The sequence below is a fragment of the Delphinus delphis genome, chromosome 19 (genome assembly GCF_949987515.2).
Source record: "Delphinus delphis chromosome 19, mDelDel1.2, whole genome shotgun sequence".
NCBI classification, from domain to species: Eukaryota; Metazoa; Chordata; class Mammalia; order Artiodactyla; family Delphinidae; genus Delphinus; species Delphinus delphis.
Window position 1 is genome coordinate 42,671,894 of NC_082701.1, and position 18,240 is coordinate 42,690,133.

The 18,240-nt window shown below is 36.5% G+C and overlaps 2 protein-coding genes across 7 annotated transcripts in view; one reads left to right on the forward strand and one right to left on the reverse strand.

The window, feature by feature from the left end:
- Positions 1-18,240, reverse strand: part of NF1 (neurofibromin 1) — a 251,530-nt gene that overhangs the window by 37,007 nt on the left and 196,283 nt on the right. For all 6 annotated transcript variants that reach the window (XM_059996363.1, XM_059996364.1, XM_059996365.1 and 3 more), the window contains 3 exons: positions 10,589-11,021; positions 9,662-10,002; positions 7,056-7,258 (listed from right to left, as the gene is read on the reverse strand). In XM_059996363.1, coding sequence (XP_059852346.1) covers positions 7,056-7,258; positions 9,662-10,002; positions 10,589-11,021 — 977 coding nt within the window. The remainder of the gene's footprint in view (positions 1-7,055; positions 7,259-9,661; positions 10,003-10,588; positions 11,022-18,240) is intronic.
- Positions 12,949-17,719, forward strand: EVI2A (ecotropic viral integration site 2A). Its single transcript, XM_059998282.1, has 2 exons — positions 12,949-13,683; positions 16,170-17,719. Exon 2 carries the CDS (start codon positions 16,191-16,193, stop codon positions 16,887-16,889), a length of 699 nt encoding a protein of 232 aa, XP_059854265.1. The 5' UTR covers positions 12,949-13,683; positions 16,170-16,190; the 3' UTR covers positions 16,890-17,719.

An 18,240-nucleotide genomic window follows, 5' to 3' on the forward strand; every position in this document is an offset into this window, starting at 1 on the left:
CCATTTCCTTTGTTTCCATCTGTACTTTTTTGCTTCGTAAGTCCTTACTCACAAAGCAACTAGATATTATTCTTCCTTTTCTTTTTTAAATGGTCCCAGTTTTTATATTCTTTTTTTTGCATTTTATTTTTTTATACAGCAGGTTCTTATTAGTTATCCATTTTATAAATATTAGTGTATATATATCAATCCCAATCTCCCAATTCATCACACCACCACCCACCCTCCCCCCACTGCTTTCCCCCCTTGGTGTCCATACGTTTGTTCTCTACATCTGTGTCTCAATTTCTGCCCTGCAAACCAGTTCATCTGTACCATTTTTCTAGGTTCCACATATATGCATTAATATACAATATTTGTTTTTCTCTTTCTGACTTACTTCACTCTGTATAACAGTCTCTAGGTCCAACCACGTCTCTAAAAACGACCCAATTTTGTTCCTTTTTATGGCCGAGTAATATTCCATTGTATATATGTACCACATCTTCTTTATCCACTCATCTGTCGATGGGCATTTAGGTTGCTTCCATGACCTGGCTATTGTAAATGTGGCTGCAATGAACACTGGGGTGCATGTGTCTTTTTGAATTATGCTTTTCTCTGGGTATATGTCCAGTAGTGGGATTGCTGGGTTGTATCATAGTTCTATTTGTAGTTTTTTAAGGAACCTCCATACTGTTCTCCATAGTGGCTGTATCAATTTACATTCCCACCAACAGTGCAAGAGGGTTTCCTTTTCTCCACACCCTCTCCAGCATTTGTGTTTGTAGATTTTCTGATGATGCCCATTCTAACCGGTGTGACGTGATACTTCACTGTAGTTTTGATTTACATTTCTCTAATAATTAGTGATGCTGAGCAGCTTTTCATGTGCTTCTTGGCCATCTGTATGTCTTCTTTGGAGAAATGTCTGTTTAGCTCTTCTGCCCATTTTTGGATTGGGTTGGTTGTTTTTTTAATATTGAGCTGCATGAGCTGTTTATATATTTTGGAGATTAATCCTTTGTCCGTTGATTTGTTTGCAAATATTTTCTCCCATTCTGTGGGTTGTCATTTCATCTTGTTTGTAGCTTCCTTTGTTTTGTAAAAGGTTTTAAGTTTCGTTAGGTCTCATTTGTTTATTTTTGTTTTTATTTCCATTATTCTAGGAAGTGGATCAAAAAAGATCTTGCTGTGATTTAGGTCAAAGAGTGCTCTTCCTAAGTTTTCCTCTAAGAGTTTTATAGTGTCTGGTCTTAACATTTAAGTCTCTAATCCATTTTGAGTTTTTGTGTATCGTGTTAGGGAGTGTTCTAATTTCATTCTTTTACATGTAGCTGTCCAGTTTTCCCAGCACCACTTACTGAAGAGACTGTCTTTTTTCCATTGTATATCCTTGCCTCCTTTGTCATAGATTAGTTGACCATAGGTGCGTGGGTTTATCTCTGGGCTTTCTATCCTGTTCCATTGATCTATATGTCTGTTTTTGTGCCAGTACCCTATTGTCTTGATTACTGTAGCTTTGTAGTATAGTCTGAAGTCAGGGAGTCTGATTCCTCCAGCTCCATTTTTTCCCCTCAAGACTGCTTTGGCTATTCGGGGTCTTTTGTGTCTCCATACAAATTTTAAGATTTTTTGTTCTAGTTCTGTAAAAGATATCACTGGTAATTTGATAGGGATTGAATCTGTAGATTGCTTTGTGTAGTATAGTCATGTTCACAATGTTGATTCTTCCAATCCAAGAACATGGTATATCTCTCCATATGTTTGTATCATCTTTAATTTCTTTCATCAGTGTCTTATAGTTTTCTGCATACAGGTCTTTTGTCTCCGTAGGAAGGTTTATTCCTAGGTATTTTATTCTTTTTGTTGCAGTGGTAAATGGGAGTGTTTCCTTAATTTTTCTTTCAGATTTTTCATCATTAGTGTATAGGAATGCAAGAGATTTCTGTGCATTAATTTTGTATCCTCCCACTTTACCAAATTCATTGATTAGCTCTAGTAGTTTTCTGGTGGCATCTTTAGGATTCTCTATGTATAGTATCATGCCATCTGCAGTGACAGTTTTACTTCTTCTTTTCCAATCTGTATTCCTTTTATTTCTTCTTCTTCTCTGATTGCCATGGCTAGGACTTCCAAAATTATGCTGAATAATAGTGGTGAGAGTGGACAACATTGTCTTGTTCCCGAGCTTAGAAGAAATGTTTTCAGTTTTTCACCACTGAGAATGATGTTTGCTGTGGGTTTGTCGTATATGGCCTTTATTATGTTGAGGTAGGTTCCCTCTATGCCCACTTTCTGGAGAGTTTTTATCATAAATGGGCATTGAATTTTGTTGAAAGCTTTTTCTGCATCTATTGAGATGATCACATAGTTTTTATTCTTCAATTTGTTAATATGGTGTATCACATTGATTGATTTGCGTATACTGAAGAATCCTTGCATCCCTGGGATAAATCCCACTTGATCGTGGTGTATGATCCTTTTAATGTGTTGTTGGATTCTGTTTGCTACTATTTTGCTGAGGATTTTTGCATCCATATTCATCAGTGATATTGGTCTGTAATTTTCTTTTTCTGTGGTATCTTTTTCTGGTTTTGGTATCAGGGTGATGATGGCCTCATAGAATGAATTTGAGAGTGTTCCTTCCTCTGCAATTTTTTGTAAGAGTCTGAGAAGGAAGAGTGTTAGCTCTTCTCTAAATGTTTGATAGAATTCACCCGTGAAGCCATCTGGTCCTGGACTTTTGTTTGTTGGAAGATTTTTAATCACAGTTTCAATTTCATTATTTGTGATTGATCTGTTCATTATTTCTTCCTGGTTCAGTCTTGGAAGGTTATACCTTTCTAAGAATTTGTCCATTTCTTCCAGGTTGTACATTTTATTGGCATAGAGTTGCTTGTAGTAGTCTCTTAGGATGCTTTGTATTTCTGGAGTGTCTGTTGTAACTTCTCCTTTATTTCTAATTTTATTGATTTGAGTCCTCTCCCTCCTTTTCTTGATAGTCTGGCTAATGGTTTATCAATTTTGTTTATCTTCTCAAAGAACCAGCTTTTAGTTTTATTGATATTTCCTATAGTTTTCTTTGTTTCTATTACACTTATTTCTGCTCTGATCTTTATGATTTCTTTCCTTCTGCTAACTTTGGGTTTTGTTTGTTCTTCTTTCTCTAGTTCCTTTAGGTGTAAGGTTAGATTGTTTATTTGAGATTTTTCTTGTTTCTTGAGGTAGGCTTGTATTGCTATAAACTTCCCTCTTAGAACTGCTTTTGCTGCATCCCATAGGTTTTGGATTGTCATGTTTTCATTGTCATTTGTCTCTAAGTATCTTTTGATTTCCTCTTTGATTTCTTCAGTGATCTCTTGGTTATGTAGTAACATATTGTTTGTGTTTACGTTTTTTTCCCTGTAACTGATTTCTAATCTCATGTCATTGTGGTCAGAAAAGATGCTTGATATGATTTCAGTTTTCTTAAATTTACTGAGGCTTGATTTGTGACCCAAGATGTGATCTATCCTGGAGAATGTTCCATGCGCACTTGAGAAGAAAGTGTAATCTGCTGTTTTTGGATGGAATGTCCTATAAATATCAATTAAATCTATCTGGTCTATTGTGTCATTTAAAGCTTCTGTTTCCTTATTTATTTTCATTTTGGACAATCTGTCGATTGGTGTAAATGAGGTGTTAAAGTCCCCCACTATTACTGTGTTACTGTCGATTTCCTCTTTTATAAAAGCTGTTAGCAGTTGCCTTATGTATTGAGGTGCTCCTATGTTGGGTGCATATATATTTATAATTGCCATATCTTCTTCCTGGATTGATCCCTTGATCATTATGTAGTGTCCTTCCTTGTCTCTTGTAACATTCTTCATTTTAAAGTCTATTTTGTCTGATATGAGTATTGCTACTCCAGCTTTCTTTTGATTTCCATTTGCATGGAATATCTTTTTCCATCTTCTCACTTTCAGTCTGTATGTGTCCCTAGGTCTGAAGTGGGTCTCTTGTAGACAGCATATATATGGGTCTTGTTTTTGTATCCATTCAGCAAGCCTGTCTTTTGGTTGGAGCATTTAATTCATTCACGTTTAAGGTAATTATCGACACGTATGTTCCTATGACCATTTTCTTAATTGTTTTGGGTTTGTTTTTGTAGGTTCATTTCTTCTCATGTTTCCCACTTAGAGAAGTTCCTTTAGCATTTGTTGTTTGGTGGTGCTGGTTTGGTGGTGCTGAATTCTCTTAGCTTTTGCTTGTCTGTAAAGCTTTTGATTTCTCCATTGAAGCTGAATGAGATCCTCGCCATGTAGAGTAATCTTGGTTGTAGATTCTTCCCTTTCATCACTTTAAATATGTCATGCCACTCCCTTGTGGCTTGTAGACTTTCTGCTGAGAAATCAGCTGTTAACCTTATGGGAGTTCCCTTGTATGTTATTTGTCATTTTTCCCTTTCAGTAATTTTTCTTTGTTTTTAATTTTTGCCAATTTGATTACTATGTGTCTCGGCGTGTTTCTCCTTGGGTTTATCCTGTATGGGGCTCTCTGCGCTTCCTGAACCTGGGTGGCTATTTCCTTTCCCATGCTAGGGAAGTTTTCAACTATAATCTCTTCAAATATTTTCTCAGGTCCTTTCTCTCTCTCTTCTCCTTCTGGGACCCCTATAACGTGAATGTTGTTGTGTTTAATGTTGTCCCAGAGGTCTCTTAGACTATCTTCATTTCTTTTCATTCTTTTTTCTTTATTCTGTTCCACAGCAGTGAATTCCACCATTCTGTCTTCCAGGTCACTTATCCGTTCTTCTGCCACAGTTATTCTGCTATTGATTCCTTCTAGTGTATTTTTTATTTCAGTTATTGTATTGTTCATTTCTGTTTGTTTGTTCTTTAATTCTTCTAGGTCTTTGTTAAACATTTCTTGCATCTGCTCGATCTTTGCCTCCATTCTTTTTCCGAGGTCCTGGATCATCTTCACTATCATTATTCTGAATTCTTTTTCTGGAAGGTTGCCTATCTCCACTCCATTTAGTTGTTTCTCTGGGGTTTTATCTTGTTCCTTCATCTGGTACATAGCCCTCTGCCTTTTCATCTTGTCTATCTTTCTGTGAATGTGGTTTTAGTTCTACAGGCTGCAGGACTGTAGTTCTTCTTGCTTCTGCTGTCTGCTCTCTGGTGGATGAGGCTATCTAAGAGGCTTGTGCAAGTTTCCTCTCAACTCTTAAATATGTTGATAGTTAGAACTTATTTTGGCATCTTGTGGTTTGGCATTAAGATGAAGACCCAACTTAATTCATTTCCCAGCCTCATTTCTTAAATGATTTACTCTTTCTTCTATTAGTTTGTGATACTTCTTTATCAATCTGTTTCTCTTAAAGTGATGTGACTGCTGATTTTTGAACACCCGTTTAAATTATTGCACTGTTGTTATGTGTTAACATATTTGTTAATTCAAGCCCCTCTCAGTTTTCTTTCCTTTCAATATTTTCTTAGCTATTGTACTTTCTAGTGAAATGTACAATCATTTAAAGTTCTACCTCCCTCTTTTTTTTTTTTTGCGGTATGCAGGCCTCTCAGTGTTGTGGCCTCTCCCATTGCGGAGCACAGGCTCCGGACGCGCAGCCTCAGTGGCCATGGCTCACAGGCCCAGCCGCTCCGCGGCATGTGGGATCTTCCCGGACCGGGGCACGAACCTGTGTCCCCTGCATTGGCAGGCGGACTCTCAACCACTGCGCCACCAGGGAAGCCCTCTACCTCATTCTTAATCCTCAAATCTCATAGATATTTTAAAGGAATTACATTGATATTGTAATAATCTGGGAAGAACTGTTCATCCAGGAACACAATACCTGTGTCCATTCACTCAAATCTTTTTTTTCATATTAATATGTTTCAATAAGGCTTTATACTTTTCTTGTTTTGTCAGTCTTACGGATTTTCTTTTTAGGGTTATATTCTTACATCTCTTAACTGTAAAAATATATAGTGATCTGGTCTCACGGAATTTTCAAAGCTTTCAATTACTTAATACAGAAAAATCAAGAAATGTGTTTGAATGCATAAAAAAAAGTTTTATGTATTATGGAGAGAGAAAGGGAAGGGAAGAAAACGTCAGGAGGGACTTCCCTGGTAGCGCAGTGGTTAAGAATCCGCCTGAATGCAGGAGACACGTGTTCGAGCCCTGGTCCGGGAAGATCCCACATGCTGCAGAGCAACTAAGCCCTTGTGCCACAACTACTGAGCCTGCACTCTAGAGCCTGTGGGCCATGACTACCTAGCTCGCGTGCCACAACTACTGAAGCCCACGTGCCTAGAGCCTGTGCTCTGTAACAAGACAAGCCACCACAGTGAGAAGCCCATGGACTGCAACGAAGAGTAGTCCCTGCTCGCTGCAACTAGAGAAAGCCTGCATGCAGCAGCGAAGACCCAACGTAGCCAAAAATAAATAAACAAACAAATAAATAAATAATTTTAAAAAAACTATAAAACATTATTCATGACATTGATAAATTTAAAAAAAAAGAAAATGTCAGGAAATAAGTTGGGAGAAGAATAACATTTATACTACTATAGGATCTGAAGACAGACAGACATAAAGAGTAGATGTTAAATTTATGACACTTATCAAAGCCAAGTCAGGAGTTGACTCTGGACTCTGTATTTTGTGCCACTGCATTCTCCATGAAGTGTACATGAACAATAAAATCACAGTTCAAAGTCAACCTGAAGAAAAGAGGAAATGGCTACTTCCCTAAAGTCAAGGAAGTGGATACTTTACTCATTGGGAATAACCTGCTAAGAAGAGAAATACTAAAGCTAATTAAACTGAGATAGTATGAAAAATGCTTTGTAAGTTGCCCAGAGACATAGATGGTATCAAAATCTTGCCACCTTGCTTGTATTGCCAGAATTTTGGTGGATTTCTCAATGTGGTCTACCATGAAGTTTCTTCAGTCAGATGAAAAAAACAGAAGTAAAGAAGTGGAACTATACTAAAGATTTCACTGGCAAATTCTGAAATGAAACGGTTGTCTCTGAATCTTCTTAGAATCATTGTTAGTATCAAAGAAAATTATCATTACTTACTAGATTTGCTAAATCCAGAAATACACTCTTCCAAAAATTCTAAGGTGAGGTGTGGCTCATTGGCTGCCAGTGTCTTGCTAATAGAGACAATAAATAGGGTGTTGTTGGCTGGGATACATAAACCTGATGTCTCTAGTAACTGGCCCTCGATTTTTAAATTAAAGGTACAAGTTAAGGCACACAGAAGATTATAGGCAGCTGACCTAGGAGAAAACACAAATTAAGTTGTTTTAAAACTTATTCTTATAATTCCAAAATTTTTTCATAACATACAACTTACGATTCTATTACCAAGCATAGATCAACTATTTTTAAATTTTATGATCAATTAGAGATAAGATTTTGTGATTCTATGGTAAACCCAAAATACCCCTTTATCATTTAGGGATTTTTTTAAAAGGGAAATCTTCACATAACCAGAAGAGAACTGTGAGGCTCCCGAGACAGCGAATATAAGGCCTTTCTAGAAGACATATCATTGGGATATAAGATATGAGAATTTTATGGTCTTAAGGTGGATCAATATAAAGAAAGTCAGAATAAGGCATATCATATTTTCAGTGAGGCCAAAACTCAAATTGTGGCTCCCGCTCCCACTAGATCCAGTTAAAACTGGGATAATGAGAAATAAGATGGCCCTCATCAAATTAGATTGTTAAAATCTTTCATCAGCATCTACTGAATTTCTTTCTAGGCGTCCTACAAGTTATAATACAAACTAGAGGTCAAACATTTTTTAAATATAATTAAGTCCCCCCTGCCATTTTTTTCTTTTATGAATTCCTACTATTATACATAAGCACTAAATTAAAAAAAAAAAACAAAACCCAAACCATAATATATATCCAGGTTCCATGAGAACTAAAAGCTCCCTTATAAATGTCTAAATATACACTTAAACAACTTAGGAAACAGCTCAAAAAACTCAATTTTTAGATGGATTTTTCTCCCCTATCCACAAAAGAAATGGTTTGCTCAGTAAATTTCAGGTTTTCCTTACCTCTGAACTTTCATCATGCTAATATATTTATGCAACAACCATATGGGGGGAAAAAGCCACTGAAATTATAAGTTTGCCTCAAGGCTTTTTCTCTGCGACAACATGCTTCAGCAAAAAGCAGAAGCTGTCAGCTCGCTTTATTTCACAAGAGAATAGAGGTTCATTCAAGCTAATAATTTTTGGAAGTTTGCTAGCATTCTTCTATAAGGAATTTTGAATTAGAAATTCAAGACAGACTTATAGTTCCATTTTCCTAAAATGGAAATATTAATATTATTGTTTCTAAGTTTATCTTTTGCAAACTCCTAGGAATTCTGAGTGATACTATTTTGACAGTGACTTTCACTCTGTATATTTCAACAGCTACAAAGAACTGGGATTCCTCAAACTGGGAGTAGGTGTCACAGACTCCTCTGAGATAATGAAAGCTAAGCATACGTGAAGTTTTGTGTATATTTTGTGGGAGTTCATGAACCCCATGAGGCCCATCCAGGTAAAGAAATCTTGCTGATTTTTTTTTTTCCTCTCAAATAAGGGAGAATTTGGAATTCTAAAAAGCCCATTAATAAACCTGGGTTATATTATACCCAAGGGAAGATTTTCTGAAGCTAAGAATTTATATCTGTAAAAACTTGACAGTCCCAAGGTACCTGGAACAAAAAATTATCTTAACATGAAAAAGAGAGGGGCAGAAGAGGGAAGTGGTGCAAAGAGACGATGGCAGAGAGAGGAAAGGGTGGGTGCAAGTTGGGAGGAAATAATCTTTGCTGAGCACGAACTATCTGCTAGATGCTATACTACACTACCACACATTTATTAAACCTTTGTAGGTTTATGAGGAAGGCAACGTTACCTTTATTTTAAAAATGAGGCAACTAGAGCTCAGAGAACTTCAGTACCTTGCCCAAAGTCATACAGAGAAGCAGATCTAGATTTAAACCTAATCTACTGACTCCACAGGCCCTGCCCTTTCCTCATTCATGTTTTGATTACTAAGCCTAACCAGAACCAATTATACTCTGCTCATCTGACATCTGTATTTGTCTTAAGCTTTCTTTCAAGAATTTTGTTAAAGTTACACAGGTGGAAACTATGCTACGTTACTGAGTTACTGAACATTAAGCCCTCCTTTTCTTTTCTTTTTTTTTTTTTCTTTCAGTTAAAATGCTAAAGTTATAAGCCCTCCTTTTCAAACAATGATAATCTAATTTGACTGTGAGGAAACTTAATAGTGATGTACTTTTGAACATGGGAAAAATTTAGAGAACTCAGAAAAGGAGAAACTTAATTTAGAAATAGACTTTTAGGGAAAAAAAAAGACTTTTTTTTTAAAAAAAACCAAACGAACAGAAAAACCCCCACCAAAACTGCTATGCTGTATGTTCCAGCTGCAAGTTGAAAGAACATACATTGGTTTAGTGTGAATCACCCTATTCACAATTCCACAGTTCATGCGAACTGGATGAGGTCATACTGGTTAACCAATATAGAATACCTGCCAATTTACAGTATTAAGGTAGAAGCTGCTTTAAAAGTTTATTAATTGGTCTCATTTTAAAACCAACAAACCTTGAATAAGATTGAAATGAGTTTTTTATAAACCTACCGTAAACTAGGGTCTGAACTGCCTAAATTAAGTAACGCGATATTGAGCAGTGTCCCAGGGACATCTTTTGGGCGAATCTTGGTGTGCTGGGGGATGGAGTCGGGCTGCGACAGCTCCCAACGTGTCCGGATGTGAATGATAGACTGAACAATGGCTTCACACTCTTGGTGCATGAAGGTCAGTGGTGTGCCCTGGTTTGCAATAGTTAAGGTGAACTGGTTCTCATCCACTAGGCAGATCTCTTCAATTTCCGAAGCATAATAGATATCATTTAGAAAGACTGACTGCCCCAGGACTTTTGTTCGCTCTGCTGAGGTTACTTGAACAGCAGTAGAACCAACCTGAAAAATGGTAGCAAGAGGGTAGAGCGGAAAAGAATTAAATTTCATTACGTAGAATTCTGAGAGGTTTCGAAAACCAACCAAACAAAATACCATGTTAACCATTTAAAGAAGAGTTACCACCATTATGTATTCAAATAAGTTCAATAATTATTGTCATAAATGCTGTCAAAAGTGACTGAAAACAGCAGAAAAAAGTTATTTTTTAAAAGGTCAAGAATCCTATGGATAATTACAGGTTTTATCTTGAAGGTTCACCTTCCTTACTCTGCAAAAAGCATGTAATAATCAGAAGAACTCTCAATAGGTAATTTTCCACTGTTCACATATTCCTACTGTAAGACGCATACACAGCAAACTGCCCATTCTACAACACTCTCCTGCCTCCAGTCCAACCTGGAATATTATTAAGGGTACACCTCTCCAGTTTTCTGCAGGACCTCCATGAAGATACAGAAAGCTTGGTTTTCCTCCATCTGGACTTTACGTTTGATACATTACTACCGGGACCCTGGGGAGTCCAGTATATAGTCAGGTTAGTCAAGAAAGGCAATGAATCACTTACCTAACAGGGAGTGAAACTTACTTTAATAGAAACCTTGGTGTCTTTGTGAGCTAGCTTGAGAGCGTTGTGGAATACCTTCAGGTCCTCTTCTAAAGCCAAGGTGGCAGCAGGTAGTTTCTGTTGTTCATGCTCAATGTGCTCGGCCAGTTTCCCAGGACAGTCTATGAAAATGAGTCTTTTGCTGCCTTTGAGGCCAGTCAGCAGCCGCTCGTGATACTTGGTATATTCCCTGACCCAGGAGTTACAGTTATAGATATAGACTGCAGAGACATTATCATAAGCAAAGCCAGGAAAAACAACAAACCACTTGGAGAGAAAGTCTGTTTTAAAGCGATTGCTAGGCCCAGTATGGGTAAGGTCCACTACAATTTCATATGGCTTTGCATAATATGGCTTTAAAGTAAGTAAGACGTGGTATATCAGCAAATCGCCATTGATTTGACCAGTTTTGAACCTAAGGAAGATGAAAAAAAGTACACAGATCATTAACAAAGTTCTGAATGGATATACAGATGCTACTAATCTACTTTATTCCCTTATATTCTGACTAGTTTTCTAGAGAAAACTAACTATAATATTAAACAATTACACAAAGTCTGAATCCATTTTTTAAATCACTTGTTCTTCAGACACTGAGAAGTAAGGCTGAAGTAAAATGGAAGAGACAAATCCCCAGATCAGTAACTTTGAGCAACAATAACAACCACAAACCTGCCCACCATAGTCAAGCAAGGAGGAAGTCAATGGACTTTGGTTGGTTGCTTCTAGGCCCATCCAAGTTCCCAGGTGAACAGTCTGGGTGGGAATGACCTACTTGGAGTCCTGGAGTAAACTGAATGACTTATAGTCAATTCCTTTATCCCACCGTGACCAGAGAGGATGGTTCAACAATGATCACATGACTCAAAGCAGAACAACCAGGGCCAAAGAGGCCCAATTCAAAGACTTCAGCTTAAACCGTTGGGAATCGAGAACTTTTTCTTTCCTGATGTTTATAAATGAGGGACCATATAGCTCTGGCAGCTGTTAGCTCATATCTTGAGATATGAAGGAAGAGCCTGTCTAAAAACTGAAGAAATGGAGCAGAGAAATGAAGAGCGAAACTGGGGCCCTGGCCATTTCATCTGAGTCCTAGATAAAGCCCCTCTCCTGGGATCACATTTATCCCTGTGCTACTCAGTTGTGTGAGCCAATAAATTCCACTTTTTGATTAAGCTGTATTAGGTCATATGTTGCTTACACTCAAAAGAATGCTAATCAACGTGAGGAGGCAAAATAAGGACCATCAGAAAGCCCACAAATTACAGTACGGGAATTTCAAATCAAAACCACCAGTGTTCTATACTTGATGACTCAGGTGGTACTACGAAGTAGGCTAAGATAAACATCCTTTCCTAAGAGTTTTAAGTCTTACTGGGAGAAAATAAGACAAAACTATGACAAGTCAAATGATTTTAAAATAAAAGAAAAATATTTCAAGAACAAAGAAAAGATATGAGGTAGTATGTAATCACTTGTCAAAGAAATTGCAGAGAAAAATACTTTTGTTAAGTTCAAAGGAGTGGAGAAATCAACACAAACTGGGTAACCAGTGAAAACTACATAAAAGATGCTGAAGCGGGCAGGAGGAATTTCAAACTCAACAGGAAGAGGGATGGGCAGGCCTCATGGGGAGAGGGAAAGGAGAAAAATAGGTGACCAGATGTGTTGAGGTAAGCATCAGCTAGTTTAGCTAGAATGGAAGATTCACGTAGAGAAGTTTTAAGAGATAAAGATGGAAAAATACAGAATAGCTAAATTGTGAATGGACCAGAACTGTTCAACTAAGGGGCTCAGGTTTTCTCCTAGGAGCCTGGCATTTCTCAGAGGATGTTCTGTGAAGCACCAGCATCAGAATCAACTGTGGTGCTTGATAAAAATGCAGTTTCCTGTCCCAGCCCAGACCTACTATATACGAATTTATGCAGTGAAGCCTGGGAATTTTCATTGTTTTGAAACAATCTTCTCATCTGATATTTATGTGCACAAACATTTCTGAATTGCTGCTGTAGGTGTTAGGGAGTTATTCAACCACATTTTTTAAAAGAAAGGGGTGTTATGATCACAGAAAGTGATATATACAACATATATGAAGGAGTCGGGGCTAGTAAAAAAAGATGTTGTAGTAGTCTAGGTATGGTTTAATAAGCATCTAAAATACTAGGGTTACGGTGAAAATAAGTGACAATGAAAGAAGAAACTGACTCAGAAATATGAAGAAAGGACCGACATGATCCAAGGTCTGATCAGCGCTGAAAGAAAGGACTTGAATTAAAAGGACTTGCTGTATACCAAGGCTCTGTCATTACAAAGAATGTTGCTACCATGAACAAAAACAGAGATCATGAGGGGCAGCCACTTAGGGGGAAAAATGAAGTCCATTTTAGACTGAATATGAAGTGATGACAGGACATTCTAGGGGAGTGTGTGTGTGTGTGTGTGTGTATACACTAAACCACACAAAAGCATCTTCTGTCCCTTATAATCTAAGTGTATCAGATATTCTCTCTAAATTATTGTTGCAGTTCCACACTTTGAGATGTTGGTTATATACATTACTGTTTCTATTATCTGACCAATACCCCGGGTCTCCAAACTCAGGTTATCAAATCAGTCTGTGGTATACAAATACAATTTTTAGAGATGATTTTAATGCTCAATCTCAGGGAAAATGCTATTCTCTCTTCATTTTAATGATACTAACGTATCATTCAAGAGCATACAGCAGGCATACATAATAAATGTAAGGTCAAAAGGCATTAAGCAGAAAACCCTCCCTGCCCTGGAGGCGGGGACTTGTTCTACAAAGCCTCCTGTTATGCCAGTGGCCAACTAGACAAGTCGGAGTTTTTTTCCTCTGTGACATGTGCTTTAGTTGCAGTGGAAAGGAAATGTGTCATCTGTGGTTAGTGGAAAGCTAGCTGTACATATCCTTTTTTACTGCAGATTTACTTTTAGGCTCAGATTCTTCAAGTCTATTCTGCCTTAAATTACTTGGAAGCTGTGCTTCAAGACAAGAAAAGAAGTGGCTTATTAAAATCAGGTTATAATAAGATTTTGACCAAGCATTTTGTAAGGTAGGTCATATATATGGCTTTTCTTATGCCTTTTCACTTATAACTTCATACAGATTAGTGTTTGAGGAAGTGCTTTCAAGCAGTACTTAAGTATCTTACTAACAAAGTAGATTTAGTAATGGAAAACGTATGCTCTTTTTTTCTCTCCTATTAAGTAAAATTTAAGTAAGAAATGGAAAGATTTACCATCAACATAGAGCTTTAAATTAGGATTAAGAAGGATCTAAGCTTAGACTCCAGAGTGAATTGCACAGTTTTATTTGTTATTAAAATAAGTTTAAAAAATAAATTTCTCATTACTAATGCTTAGGCATTATAAATTTTATTGAAAATGACCAGAGATAAAGAAAACTTTTGATAACAACCTGGCCTCCACTGCATAAATCTGGGATGTAGAGACAGCTCTCTATTCTTAGGCATTTGTAAGGGTAAGAGAAAGTCTCATTTTGTTAACAGTTTGTTTATTTGGAGATGACAGTACATCTGGCTGAAGACAATCAACAGCGGGCCTATTATCTATCCCATGGTGAGCACTGTTAAAATGTGTACGAAAACTATGATGCATATTACGTTGTTAATGAACTAATGTGACAAGAATAATAACCCGCTTTAAATCATTTTAGCATCTAATGCAGAAGTCCAGTCTAGTTTAAAAGGATGGAAATTACTTGCGAACCCAATTTAAAGTATTTCTCTTTGTGGAAGAATCATAAAGTAGCCAAAGATTTATGTCATTCAACTTAAAAACTGAAGCTGGACACTACTAGATAGAAGTCAGTGCACAATATCTTTAACTGTCTATTAAAGATCATAATCCAAAAAGTAATCTTACTTCTAGAACACATAAGAAAGGTTTCTTTCCCTCCCTATTATCAACAGAAAATATTACTTCAGAAGTTAGTTTCCAGCTAGCATTGTTTACTATATGCTAATTTTGTTTGTATAACAATATTTCACATTTGTTATTCTTAAGTCAACTATACTTCAATAAAAAAAACATGTACATGTACATTTTTTGAGAAGAAGAAGAAGAAGAAGCATGAGTAGCAGCAGTATCTGTGTCACCTGAGTGTGGGTTAGAAATCTTAGGTCCCTCTTAGACCTATGGAATAAATCTGCATTAAAAAAACCAACAACAACAAACTCCCATGTACATTTTTTGAGAAGAACTTATATAAAATAAAGTTCTTAGGCAATTTTATTTAGTACATCTCAGGAGAATAATCTAGTTTTTGCTTCTACTTCCCTATTCATATAAATGCTAACAATAAAAATACTCTTACAAAAGTGGCTCAGACTGGAATACTATTTTGAGAGAGAGCTCAATAATGGTAATAAATCTTTCCTGCTTGTTTACCAGTACCTGGAACAGATATGCTAGTTGTATTTAAATCTTCAGTCTTACAGTGAATAATGAAAATCAGGATCAGACTTTGTCCCCTTTGTGGACTGGCTTCCAGAGAGCTCAGAGCCAAAACTGAAATTCCACTTTTTCCTTTATAGGTTGAGACTCATGATCTGCCTTGACTTCCCAATTGAGTTAAAATCCCCTTGATCTTGATGTTGTATTTATTTCTATTAAATATTTTATTGTATAATTTATTTTTAAAAATTATGTCAAAATATTCACAGAAAAATTCTAAGCATAAATAATAATGAAAAAAGTCAATAATTTTTGTTGAACTTTTGAGATTATTCAAAAGAAACTTGCCTCTTTTTCTCTGTTAATGCCAAATGTTTAGGATGAGAAAAGTCGCATGCCTTTGCTTTCAGAAAGCCACAATAAGTCGGGGGATATAGAGGTGAAGGGAGACCCACCACCATAAAACTGCTTTCACAACTACTAGGAATATATTTCTAAGTACCAGCTTTATCCTAAGCTTCAAGATAAACACCCAAGAAGAAAAAACAACATCTTGAATTCCTACTTGAAGTCCGTCTTCTTTTGGTTGCTACCACACTTCCCTGTTCCTGAACTGCCCCCCCTCCCATCACCACAAAGCCATTTGCATTTTCTTTTCATACATGAAGCAAAATGTCCCATTTCTCCTTTACTATAAAGATTGGTGACTCATTTGTTGGAGGATGGGGAGTTTCTACAAGGAGTTTCCTTAAATGGTCAGGAAAAAAAAAAGGAGGAATCAAAAAAGTAAAAGCCGAAGTATCTGACTCAAAGCTGAAGTCTAGCATGCTTAAGAGGGAGAAAACTATAAAACTACGGTATTCAGTTTACAATGATTAGTAGATATCTGTAATGCTACCTTTTAGCATTTAAACAATTAATAGAAATTAAATTGTTTCTTTATATGTAGCCTAACAGAAAAAAAAAATCAGTTCAGAAGGAATTCAAACAGGATAGCAAATGTTAGGCATGAGCTTGCAGCTAATTTATAACATTATCAGCTGTCTATCTTTTAACTACAATTACCGAAACGAGGAACCGTTATTCTTTCACAAGTTAACAAATTTTCTTGCTATCCCAACAGATTACCAGTATACTCACGGACATGGAACACACAGGACATTACCTGCATCTTGCCTTTCTGATGACAACAGTTTTTTCTTTGTCTCCTGGAACAAAAGCAAACTATACCCATCTGTGGGCTAATAATACTACTGTCTTGGATCCAGATATTCAAAATAAGATGGGCAGAAGCCAAAATGAAAACATTAACACAAACCCTACAACTCCTGAAGTAGATAAAAAAGTTATTTCTACAAAAATGCCTGAAATAGCAACATCATCTCACATGGCATCTTTAACTCCTAAATCTGAACTGGAGCTTTATATATCTTCCGTTGTCAGGAACAGTTCTCCAGCAGTACATAGCGTTGAAAACACAAGCAAAAGTCACAGCGAAATTTTCAAAAAAGGTGTCTGCGAGGAAACCAACAACAAAATGGCTATGCTAGTTTGCTTAATTATAATTGTGGTGCTTTTTCTTATCTGTACAATTTTATTTCTATCAACTGTGGTTCTGGCAAACAAAGTCTCATCTCTCAGACGATCAAAACAAGTAGGCAAGCGTCAGCCTAGAAGCAATGGCGATTTTCTGGCGAGCAGTGGTCTATGGCCTGCTGAATCAGACACTTGGAAAAGAGCAAAACAGCTCACAGGGCCTAACCTAATGATGCAATCTACTGGAGTGCTCACAGCTACAAGGGAAAGAAAAGATGAAGAAGGAACTGAAAAACTCACCAACTAACATATGCTTTAGTGAAGAAAAATGCAAAGTAGCAATGAGAAAGTTTCTGGAGTAAAAATGAAGTCAGTTTGATACTTAATGCCAAGGTGTTGTTCTGATGGTCTAAAATTTAACATGGCAGGCTGTGCAATTTAGAATCAAGCAGGTGAGAAGGGGAGAAGTATGCCTGCTTACTTAATTACTTAAACTGTGTCTGACACTATTTTAAAAAGCAAAAATAAAACCACCAAGCATCTGAGGAAGGTTTTAAAGACAAGCTGAAGGAACTGACTAATACAGGTAGAAAGGGACAATTAAATATTTCCTGTTCAGCAAGAGTAGTTAAATGATCTTTGTCCGAATGTTATTAAATTTGAAGAGTTTTAGTGTGTCGTTAGAGGCAAGTATATGCTTTAACATCTAACAGAAGTCACATTCTTAATGCATAGAGTTGAACTGTAGTTACGTGGTACTTTCTTTGCTGAATGTGACAGAATCCATACCAGCTCATCTATCAACACAGCTAATGTTATGCTAGATGTTTTCATCTTTATATACGGCACACATAAGAAAGTGGTTTTCTACTCTAAATATTTAATTAAAACTTTAAATTTTGTATAATAAATTAAGACTTGTTAGAATAAAAGTGACTACGTACATTTTCATTCACTTTATTATTTTAGAGAATACACTGTCAAGATCAATAAGAAATAGAGCTCAACTGAAACAGATGAGATTTATAGCCACAACAGAAGGCTGAGTGTAAATGTAAAGTGTATCTTACTGTTTAAGTGTAACATAACTCTACTCCATAAATATTGCTTATTGGATTATTTATAGCAAATATCCAAAGGCTGATTATTTTTTGGACTTTGAGAATGCCAAGTGGACTAATAAATGACCAATTTTATTTATTATCCAATATGACATAAGCAAAGGAAAGACGTGTGTGTGTGTGTGTGTGTGTGTGTGTGTGTGTGTGTGTGTGTTTATTCTAATTTGGAAAACAGGATACTTCAGGTAATTCTTTAACCTTTAAAGAAACTGGGTTCAAGTAAAATAATGACTTACATTTAGGTCAAGACTTCCGTCATCAATTCAATATATTACAAAAATTGTTTTGAGAGACTCTCCAAATGTCCATTGAAACTGACACAGGGCATACTTAATTAAAGATCAGACCACATTTAAAAAATCTCATCCCTTACTGAGCATTTATTTTGGGCAATATGCTAGACATTTAAGAAAAGATTTTATATATTTTTTCCAAGTATTACCACCATCTTACCCTCCCTTCTAGGTTAGTGATTCTCATCCCGACTGCAAATCAGAATCACCTGAAGAATTTAACTCACCAGTGCCTAAGTCACAC

What these genes read in the sequence shown, in the direction of transcription:
- EVI2A (XM_059998282.1), top strand. Translation starts at nt 16,191, where the DNA reads ATGGAACACACAGGACATTACCTGCATCTTGCCTTTCTGATGACAACA.